The 11,395-nt window shown below is 34.1% G+C and overlaps 2 protein-coding genes across 6 annotated transcripts in view; one reads left to right on the forward strand and one right to left on the reverse strand.

Annotated features, from left to right (window-relative positions):
* Positions 1–1,641, forward strand: part of LOC107646073 (protein trichome birefringence-like 6) — a 2,592-nt gene extending 951 nt beyond the window's left edge. The window contains exons 2-5 of the mRNA XM_016350265.2: positions 41–233; positions 318–508; positions 828–986; positions 1,097–1,641. Of these exons, the coding sequence (XP_016205751.1) occupies positions 41–233; positions 318–508; positions 828–986; positions 1,097–1,394 (841 nt within the window). The 3' untranslated portion in view covers positions 1,395–1,641. The remainder of the gene's footprint in view (positions 1–40; positions 234–317; positions 509–827; positions 987–1,096) is intronic.
* Positions 1,821–9,419, reverse strand: LOC107646072 (histone-lysine N-methyltransferase EZA1). Of its 5 annotated transcripts, none has more exons than XR_001621619.2 (18): positions 9,206–9,418; positions 8,589–8,690; positions 8,070–8,332; positions 7,576–7,737; positions 7,158–7,242; positions 6,884–7,039; positions 6,736–6,786; positions 6,400–6,471; positions 5,436–6,058; positions 4,919–5,057; positions 4,498–4,718; positions 3,988–4,119; positions 3,225–3,312; positions 3,078–3,125; positions 2,860–2,988; positions 2,609–2,686; positions 2,261–2,509; positions 1,821–1,965 (listed from the first exon to the last, which is right to left on the reverse strand). XR_001621619.2 is itself a non-coding variant. In XM_016350264.2 (18 exons), exons 1-18 carry the CDS (start codon positions 9,242–9,244, stop codon positions 2,315–2,317), a joined length of 2,433 nt encoding a protein of 810 aa, XP_016205750.1. In that variant the 5' UTR covers positions 9,245–9,418; the 3' UTR covers positions 1,837–2,314. The 5 variants fall into 5 exon arrangements, 4 of the variants coding, with proteins under 4 accessions (XP_016205750.1, XP_016205749.1, XP_016205748.1 ...); XM_016350264.2 differs by having other exon boundaries at positions 1,837–2,509; positions 8,070–8,163; positions 8,314–8,332; XM_016350263.2 differs by having other exon boundaries at positions 1,837–2,509; positions 4,498–4,709; positions 9,206–9,419.

An 11,395-nucleotide genomic window follows, 5' to 3' on the forward strand; every position in this document is an offset into this window, starting at 1 on the left:
GGTTAATTTCAATAAGCTACTGTGTTATTTTCTTGCAAAGGTTCAATGCAACAAGAATGCTTGAGTTGATTAGAGGGAAGCGACTAGTTTTCGTGGGTGATTCGATTAATAGGAATCAATGGGAATCAATGTTGTGCATGCTATTGAGTGCTATCAAGGATCCAAAGAGAGTGTATGAAACTCATGGAAGGAAAATTACCAAAGAGAAGGGAAACTATAGTTTCAGGTTTCTGGTAATTCTGCATACCTTACTTTGTTTTTGTTGCTGCATAATGGATTGCCTGGAGTATAAGATATTTGCACTTTCAACTTTGCAGGATTATCAATGCACGGTTGAATACTATGCGAGTCATTTCTTAGTTCATGAAAGCAAGGCAAGGATAGGGCAGAAACGGAGACCGACGTTGCGACTTGACACCATTGATCATGGTTCATCTAGATGGAGAGGAGCTGATATTTTGGTTTTCAACACCGCACATTGGTGGTCACATTACAAAACAAAGGCTGGGTAGTTAGCTCCACCCTTTATCTTTGTGTATGAATTGTTGGTCTTGATATCATAGCCATTCATAGGTTAAAATTTTGTCAAAAAAAGTATAGAACCTGACATGATTACTTGTAGTTGAAATAAAATGTCTAAACTCCAGAACATGGATAATATATATAGCCTAAAGTTGAATCTTGCTGAGAAAGAATGATGTTCTCTATTGTTCTTACAACGTGCCGGTTTTGGAAAAATGAGTGATCATTCATACAATCATACTTCATAGCTGAATTATCTATTCTTTTTATGAAATACATTTGTAATTTTTGTGGTCATATGACAGGATCAACTACTACCAGGAAGGAACTCTAGTACATCCACGGCTAGACGTTTCGACGGCGTTTAGGAAAGCTTTAAAAACATGGGGCTCATGGGTGGACAGGCACATAAATCAAAGGAAAACCAAAGTATTCTTCAGGAGTTCAGCACCATCTCATTTCAGGTATGCTTATTATGATAACTGACAAATCCATTGTGCAAGAACAGTTTCAGTATCCGAAATACTCGGAGCCAGGGCTACTTATTAATCCGAATTCGATATGTGCAACACAGGGGAGGGAATTGGAATTCTGGAGGACACTGCACAGAAGCAACACAACCTCTTAATGAAACCTTAGGTGGCACAGATCCTGAGAAGAATTTAATAACAGAGGAGATGATAAAGCAGATGAAAACTCCAGTGACAATTTTGAACATAACTGGTTTGTCAGAGTACAGAATAGATGGTCACCCATCAATCTATGGAAGAAAAACTCAAACTCGCAGCATACAAGATTGTAGCCATTGGTGCCTTCCAGGGGTACCAGACACATGGAATGAGCTCTTATATTTTCATTTACAAACAAGATGACATGAGATGCATTAGACTTGAGACTGCCAAGTTCCTTTGCATTGCAGCTGTACATAGCTTGTCAAATATTCCAATCTGCTACTTTTTGGTTTATAGGATAAATCAAACCAAATTGTATTCTTTTCTTGATTTTTCTTCCCCCTCAGGAGGCATGCTATGACCAACTGTTGTAGGCCTTCCACAATCCAACTGTAGTTCACTTAATTCTTTGCATTAACAAAGAGAAATTTCTAATGTTGTTGTGCCATCAATTTCTTATTATTTATTTATTTTGAGTAATGAATAATGGTGTTTTTGAGTTCAAAGGTTTTTTAAGGTAACATTTCCAATATTTCTGTAACAATTGAGTTAAAAGTCTAGATATTATTTTTATTCTATTTTGGTATAAAAAGCTTTATCTCGTCATTTCTACATGCCAAAAGAAAAGAATAGAAAAAATATATATAATGCAAATGATTGTAAATTCACATTTTATTTACCAACCGATGGAAATATGGAATGTAGGTAGGGTTTTCCCAAGTAATCAACGGTAGCAGCAAGTACAATGGGAATTAAGTTAACACCCCCGTTCCTAAAAATAAAAAACAAAAAAAACTGCTTTGATCAATGGAAATATTGACTAACCACGAAAATTGGCAAAATAAGATAAAGTGCATAGAAAAGTTTCATATACCTACAACAATTTTATACCAAACTTTACTCTGCTAGGCTGAAATCTAGAAAACTGATAAGCCTAAAAAAATTATTAAATTAAACTTCAATTGCTGATCACTTATCCTTTTTTGGTCAGTATCTTTGATCTTATTCATATTTGAATCTGTGATTCTTTGTTTGGTTTCCTTATGGAAGATGCCCTTGGTATTTACCATAGACTCGTAGGATGCTGCGATTGTTTATGATACATGCTTGACCTTGCTACATCAATGAGATTGGTTTTTCTTTGCCCTGCCTTGATTAGCAGCAGATTCATCTCTCTTAGAAGCCTCACCTTTAGGAACCGCCCATGGTGGCCTGTGTTCTGGTTCATAGCAATAATCATAGAAGAGCTCCTCACCAGCGTTAATGTTTTTGTTGGCAAATATCCCAACTCGATGATCACCAGCAACCAGCATTACCTATACAACGCATACACAATACAAAATATAATAATGATCTGAAGACTGAAACCAAAGGGCAAGTTTAAATCTCCATAAAAGTTGAGTTTCTCGACCTACCTTTGCAACGCAGTTGGGGCTTTCCCAGTGGTTTGCGAATTTCAACTTATCACCCTTGCGACAAGCATCAAGTACCAACTGAAGAAACAGGTGGTGTGAGATCTTAAAATATTACTTTGAAGGTATAGATACATTCTTCCACTGAGATGTGGAGATGAATGATGAAAGCTAACATAAGGATAGTAAAACGAGAAATTATCTGAACACCACCATGGTTTACAAGAAAATGGTGATTGATATGAGAAACATGCCTGATCATTTAAGTTAAAAAGGAAAGATGAGTTTTCACGATCATATATTTTCCCACGCTTATCTGCTTCTTTATGAGAAATCAGTTCGCCCGTGTATTCTCCTAGGTAATCATTTTTGTTAACTGAGTTCTGAAATGCATTATAAATTCGTGAGGAGAAAACAAAATATCACATTCCTTTGAAAAAAAAACAAAGCAAACAAGTACTGGCATGCCAACCTTTATGAAGGCTCCCCATCCTACAAGAGATGACTTTGCCAAAAGAATCTGACAGAGATGCAAATAAGGAAAACAATGAGACATGTGTGTTAAGGTTCTATTTATGATAGAAACATAAAAATCTTATCAAGCAAACAAATTACTGACCCTCTGTCGTTGCCTTAAAAGCATCCTCATATTTCCACAATGACCATCCCCTCGTCGAGGTGGCTCCCCTAGTGAACCACCGCCGCAACTGTACAAAGAAATGTGTTATATTTCAAGGCATTTTAAAAGACACAGCCCAGTTCCACTGGTACATATTCTTTCTTAAATGGGTTGACTTATAGCTTCAAGAGAGATTTAGTAATGCCATTGGGCATACTTTACACTTATTTCAGATGAATCGAAGCCACTTATAACTTACATGTTTAAGCCCTTTGGTCGTTTGTTTTTAATGTGGTATAATATAGAAATACCCATTGGTCATCCTCAATAATCAAACATTGGGAGTGCCTTTTTTATCTGAAGCACAACTACTAAATACTAATAATTGGAAAACATTACTCCAATGCTGAATTTGTGATGCTTTTGCCTCACTATCATAAACAAAATAATATTTCCTGAAACCAGGATACTTGCGTGCATCGCATGGAAAAAATTATTAAAATGTTGCAATTTGACTCTTCAAAGTAGGCATGAACTAGATCAGAAGCAAAAAGAAAAATTTATGATATATGATAGATGTACTGCATTGTGGATGGCAAAAATAATTTTTATGACTTTCTCTGTAGTCTCTATGAGGAAGTATAAATCTGAGAATTGTCAAGCAAAATGATAAAAAAGGAAAAGAAAAGTTAATAAAAGAAAAGAAAACTAGGCAACATTAAATCAAGTTTAGGGGGTAAGAATAGTTGTAATTTGACATTACCTAACCCAGCAGTTTCGACACACATCTGGATCACATTCTCGTCCAGCTGCAAAACATGGGCATTGTCGACTTCTGCACTGACTCTTAGCACAATGGCATCCTCTATATCTATTTTTGCAGATATCTGAACACCTGAGGTGAAAAAATAATTTTATCATGTTTAGAACATAATTTGTAACAAATATTTGGTGCATAATTTAAGTCAAAACTGCATTTTGAAACCTTCTCTGGCATATAAAAGTTTCTTTCCATAGAAAGCTTTTTATTGATAGTACGTATACAGTATACTCTTGTCAAGACAGCACAATGTCTTGCTTATTTTGAGTTCAAAGATATACATAAACATATTTGATAATATACCCAGACCACCATCATTAACCTTGAAACTTTGGGGCTTTGGGCTATGGATCAAGGCCAACAACCAAATTCAAACGAAGCGATACAAGAAATGAGTAATATGGAATATCCTGCATTTATTGCCTTCTTAGTAGAGAATGTGCACAAACATACCCACAATATTTTTCACAGCAAGTTTCATTAGTCTGACAAGGACAATCCTTTCCGCACATTGTCTGACATTCACATGGGGTATACTGCTTGATAGATTGGTTTTTCCCAGAAGCAATTCTTTTCCAAGCAAATGGGATGCCAGCAGACTTAGAAGAATATTTAGATTTCCTTGTTTTGCCCCTTTTCCGCAGCGTCCGTGACCTTGATGACATCTTTTGGTCCTACGTCATAACCCAGGTTCCAAAGCAATTCACTATCATCTAAGTAATGCTAATTAAATTCATCACAACAAAAAATTGCAAAATTGGATTCTAGTGTAGAAGCTGAATCCTTAAATGGACAAAATAGTTCAGTAAGACAAGAAAGAACACAAGAGACAGAAGACAACAGAGTGGTATGAATGAATGGCTGTGATTCTCACCGTGCGATTTGCAGTGATTTTTCCATTTTCGTCCGTGATTGAACTTGGTCCATTACTGGAGGTGTGGGGAAATGACATGTAAGTAGCTACTTCCTTGCAAGTCTTCAAGCCAGAAAGCAAGTTCCGTGCTATAAGGCAGCTGCAGAGAGTGAATTGTACACGAGCACACACTTAAATAATGGTTTCCAACAAAATATCAAAATTATTATATTCAGGTATATTTAAAAGTTGCTTTATTACTCGAACAAACAGGAGACAATAACCACTTAGTGCATTAAAACTTCAAAAGTAACTATCAACTATAATAGCATAAAACATATTTCAATAAAAACAATTACTGCACAAGTAACGAAAATATTTTACTAATTTATAAGTACAAATATCATATTTGGAACATTACAGAAAAGAAATATAGTTCAGTACTGTGAAGGAAAGAAAAGCATTCAATACACTTTGAATGATGCTTAAACCAACAGGTCCATGGTTTATGTGATGAAAAAAGCAGAATGCTCCATACCTGTTTCTTCCAAACATTTCTACTCCCTTGAAATATAATTCTTTCTCTAGAGTTTTCCAATCTGAGAAACTTAGCTTCTCATCAACTTGCCCTTCCATTGAACTGTACAAATTCTTAAATTCAATCTCATTTTTGGTATCTTTTTGCCTATCCACAACATCTTTGTCAGGTTTTACATTACCACTGCTACCAGAAGTATGTTCAGCAGAAACTTCTGATGATGCATGAGTAACTCTCTGTTTTTCTTCATTGCATGCATCCAAATTTAGGTCACTGCTTCCAGTAACTATATCATCTGAGATTTTCTTCATCTTTTTACTAGAGTTCTGAGTCTGAGAATCGTCAGGAGGCAATATGGAATCGCGTAATGCTGAGTCTGACTTATTTTTGACCTTCCGTTTCCCCATAATTTCTGGGACAGGAACATCAGATTTGAGATCTCCACAACAACCAATATCTTCTGTGAGACGTCTTTCTTCCTGTGAGATAGCTTTAGTACTTTGATTACTTGGCCCCTCTCCACTGGAAGGTGCCAATATCTCATCTGATTCTTCTGTTGCAGTTATCTTACCCTGCAAGGACCCAGGAGTCAAGTATTCTGACAACATCTTGACATCCTTTAACTGAAAGAAAGTAAAATGAGATTAGGTGCAACTCTGTAACCATACACATATATAGAATAGTTCATCCAAAGTGAAGTGGAAAGCATGTATTATTAAGTAACTTCGGTCAATGAAATAAACAACCACTTAACACACATATTCAGCCAATTTTCTTCACAGCATACTAACCCCTCCTACAATGAATATGTCCAGAACATAATGCCAACAGGGTGAAAAATAATCTCACGAGAACCATTTTCATAGAATTTGATGTTGTAAGCAAGCAAAAGGTCTACTTTCTTCCCACCCTGCTTCGAAATAATAATAATAACCGAATTCTCAGACAAGGAGAAGTGTAATACCAGAAGATAACATTGGTCACTGCATGGTTTCCGGTCACCTTCAGGTTCAGACCAAACTGGCTGCTTTTCACTCTGTGAAGTAGAGCATCAATCTAATTTAGTTTTGGAGCCAACCATTTACAACATATCCTGTTTGATATCTGTTTTCATTTTAATTGATGTATTTCACTGATTTCCATCATTTTTCTTTACCATGTTCTATTTTCAAGATATCATGAAATAAAAATAAACAAAATTTTGGTTTCTTCAACTAATTCCTTGACAAAACATGAAATGAAAACTAAAAGTATACCAAACACTCCTGAAGTTGAAGAAAACATAAGTACTGTTCCTTACAGGATATATTAAAGGCTGAGAACATCCATGCAGGGGACAGTCAAACAGCTGCTGGAAGAAATCAGAAAGCAGAGGCACTATTTTAATATCATATCGGATGCCACATGATTAACAAATAATGTTAGAAGGATAATGTTTTAGTATGTACTATGCAACGGCGACAGAAAAGGTTATCAAAAGAATCTAAAGCAGCACTCAGGCTTTTCTCCAAACATATGCCAATGTGAGGTTTGTATTCTCCAGAATCTTCATGGTGCTGATTCTGCCTCCCCATACTTTTTGCCTTGAGATCTTTGTACCTATCCTGATACATAAATATGTCTTCTCAAGATACATCTCAGTTCTGCAACTTATGTTTGCAATACCAAATTATGATTAACAAGCATAGCACACAATAATGTCAACAAAATATTTTAGATTACCTGAATTTCCAAACTGGTACCCTGAACAAACTGACTAACAATATTCAATACCTCATCAGTTAGCCCAAGTTCCTCAAATGCCATCCTAAATAAATTCAAGAGTCAAAGACTGTAATTGTAGAGACTAGAGAATGGAAACATGGACACTAAAATAAAATAGAAAATAATGCACTATGAGCAAAGATTTGAATTTGAACATCGTGTGATCACAATAAGTCTTATTTCCTGAACAGCAGCAAGAAAAAACCATAGAGAAACAAAGTATCTATCTTACTCAGAAATTAAATATGTTAAAAATGAGGACCAGTATATCTAATGACAAAATACTGCTGTCAGGATCCATTGGTCTTGGCATTTTGTCTTTGTTCAAATAAATAGAACTTCTACATGCAAGTAAAGCATCTCCATTTTAACTTACCATAAAAGCCGGTCTTCACCTTCAGAAAATTCATGCTTAACTCCCTCATTTTCTGTTAATTCTTCATCACTGTCACTGCATATCAGTGCTTCACCTCCATGTTTCTCATAATAGATGCGTCTTCTACCAATAATTGACTGATCTTCACTCATTTTCTCATTTCTGTGTTATGTGATATTTAGAAGAGAATACAAAAAACATAATGCAGTATGCATATGGATTGCTCAAATACGATTTAAGATGAAATTCTCTATTTATTCAGCCATGATGTAACAATAAAATTACAACCTGTGATTTAGGGGGTCACAAGTTTAAGCAGTGGAAACAATGTCTTCACTTGCAGACATGTATGTCTACCCTCCTTAAACTAGATCACCATTTAAAGAGAATACAATTCCAGAAACATGTATTTTCACTTTGGTATATTTTGGATACTGGGAAGTGGGAACATATGAAGAGGAGTTTAATATTTGGTGCCTAAAATTCAAATGTACCTGGCCAAATGCATCCAAGTTGTATATGTTGGTATTTTTTCAATGGATGGAAGCCTGATACTTGGTGCTGGTATTCCATGAGGATTGTTCTCTCCTAAAAGTTGAAATAAAGAAAGGTACTTAGACTGAGGTTGGTTAATTCTTGAAGAAAGCATTTCACTGGCCCTGTTTTCCTTGGTCTGTGATGAGTCCCAACTTGAGATAACTGACAAGATAGCTGAAATCTGATGTTGTAGATTCTCACCATTCTTCTGTAATTTTTCCTGCAAAAAACATGAGCGATATTAGCTGCAAGCTACCTAGCAAGCTGTTAAAACAAGAGAATTCCATATAACAGTTGAGGGAAACAAAATCAAATAAGAAACCACAAAGCTGGGGTCCGAAATTCCAATTAAATAAAGCCTTTGGTCGCTCAACAATGAACGAACAAAGAAATTACTTGACTGTAACTTGTAAAACACAACATCTCAAAGCTGGTGGACCCTTTCCATGAATCAAGTCATTCAATTAAAAGCTTACTTTGACAGATATAATTCTCTCCTCCTGGATTTGCTTCCTCATCTGATCTATCTTGCTCGCCAAGGTTCCACTAGTATCTTCCATTGGCTCTCCATGCTGATTCTGTAACATTATATAATACAACTAAATAAAGAAATAAACCAATTACACAGAACACCATACATTAACATTCAGAATAAACAAAAAATAGTACAAAATCATCAACCTCTGTGAATAACAACTCTGGCTACGGAAATTGAAAAACAAAAGAAAAGAAAAATGCATATAACGAATGGGAAGTTCAATTCCAACGCGATCCCACAGAGGATTCACGTGCCATTTTCCAGAGAAACGAATGATTGGAAACAAAATAATGAGCTTAAATTGGAGATTAAAGCCCTACAACTACAAGTGAGCTCAATTATGGTTCTATTTGGTACATAGAGGAACACGTTAAACTACAGCGCATCAGAATACAACAAGATACAAAATGTAGCAGTGTTACTATTACGTAGATGAATTCTAAAATAACGTTAACACACGAAATACAGTGCGAAAAAAAGAAGAAGAAAAAGATATGTTAGAAAAGGAGAATCAGCAGCAGCTAAAGGAAAAAGAACATAAAAATGAAATGATACCTGAGGTTTGGAGGCGGAGTCGGTGGCTTTGGTAACCATTGATTCCCTGCGCTGCGCAGCGCAGAGAAGAGGTTGACGGACGAGAAGGGAGGAAGAGAGATGGAGAGTGAGTACATACAGAAACAGAACAGAACACAGTGATCTTTATTTTATTTGATATTTCACATTTATTCATAGAAACAAAATCTAACGAGAATACAGCGTTTGTTGACGTGCTAACTTTAATTTCCGAGATTTTATTCCTATGAGGAATTATTTATGTGGCCCAACTGGCCATTGTGAATACTATATTAGTCAACTTTACAAATTAGTCATTAAATAAATTATTTGTAAAAAGATCACGTGGTGATAATCGTTTTTTACTTATATTTTTCAAGGTATATTGCGATTGAGTATGATCCTATCAAATACGGATATTTTGTTGAGTTACCGTATTTGTATGTCGGACATATTTTAGACATGACATTTATCGATACTCGTCCGACACGCATGTGTGCTATATTCAACCGTGTTTTAATAAAAAATAAAAAAATCTTTTTTGAACACACTTGGACACACCTAAATACCATCACGTGTCGGTGTATCCAGCCTTATTCTTAACATATATTATTAAAATGAGTTTAGAAATAATATATTATTATTTATTAAAATAAAAAATATTTTAAATACTTTTATATAATTAAAAGAAGACATTAACAGTTAAAAAATTATTTTATATTTTAATACAAATAAAATATTTAAAATTCATTGTAACTTATCTAAAAAATACTTTATGTTCTATATATATATCGTGTCTCCGTGTCTTATCAGATTTTAAAATTTGTATATCTGCATATCCCGTATCGTATTATGTCCCGTATCCAACTCCGTGTCTTATCAGATTTTAAAATTTGTATATCTGCATATCCCGTATCGTATTATGTCCCGTATCCATGTCAGTATCCATACATCCATAGTAGCTAGAATCTCGATTTAACTCTTAAAATCTTCCGATATTACGATTTTAAATGAGTTTATCGATTTTACGAAATTTGTACTAAGTCTGACGATTTTACAATTTAAATCTTGTTAAGATTTTACGTTTTACGTTTTTTATTTATTTTTTCGATTTCACGTAAAATCTCGATTTTCTCTAGATATGACTACAAAGATTTATTTGTTATCAATAATGCTAGGGAACTAAGATAGTTTCAGCAAAAAACCAGCCAAATACCTTTGAGTGAATCTAAAACCTCTACGTGAATGGTGCTTATGCTAGGTATTAGGATGTTTCTTTTCTTTGTATATTGGATGGTTTTGAATCTATTTTCTGATTTATCATGTTTTAGGCATTTAGAGAGGGGAGGAGGGTGAAGAGACGGAAGCTAATTGAATCAATTTCTGTGATTCACGTTGCAATGATACTCAACGTCTTTCTTCCTAATTTAAATGTAATGAAACATTTAATAACCAATATTTTTAATCATAAATAAATAAAATTAATTACTATATTTATAATTAATTAAGTTGTTTTATTTTTGGCTGATCCAGAGTTGGTTCCATATACTTTTTCATTTGTTATATACACAAAATTTGACGTGATGTGATGTAGTAATAGCGTATCTGATCTAATAATTATAATTGAAAAAGTATAGGTAAATAATGAAAATATTAAATAATGTGAACAATGGATATATCGGATGTTCAATTTACTAAGTGTGCAGATAGTTATCCTAGTATTAAGATTTAGGTAAATAATTTGGGGTGTAATATATTTTTATTTTATTAGGCCAATTTTAAAACCCATTGTTAATATTATTCACAAAAATCATTGTCTATCTAACAAAGTCCATTATAATTTTCAAGATTCCATTCTTTTCCTATTATGTATATGTTGCTATTTCACATTAGAGTAAGATTTTATTTGTTATTAATATTATCAACAAAATTTTAAGAGTGCAATATGGCAAGACTTGAGCCAATTAGCTATAACTCAAATGGGATAATTTTTTTATATTCATCTAAAAATTATAAATTTAAATCTTCCTATCTTTGATAAAAAAAAAATATGACAAAACTTGAAAACAAAAAAGGTCATCCCGTATATAAATGAAAAAGAAAAGGTTTTGACAGCCAATATTATTATACATATACTCAAATAAAAGATAATAGATTTGAGTCTTTCTATTTTCGGTAAAAAAAATTACTATA

The sequence above is a fragment of the Arachis ipaensis genome, chromosome B06 (genome assembly GCF_000816755.2).
Source record: "Arachis ipaensis cultivar K30076 chromosome B06, Araip1.1, whole genome shotgun sequence".
In the NCBI taxonomy this organism is placed as follows: domain Eukaryota; kingdom Viridiplantae; phylum Streptophyta; class Magnoliopsida; order Fabales; family Fabaceae; genus Arachis; species Arachis ipaensis.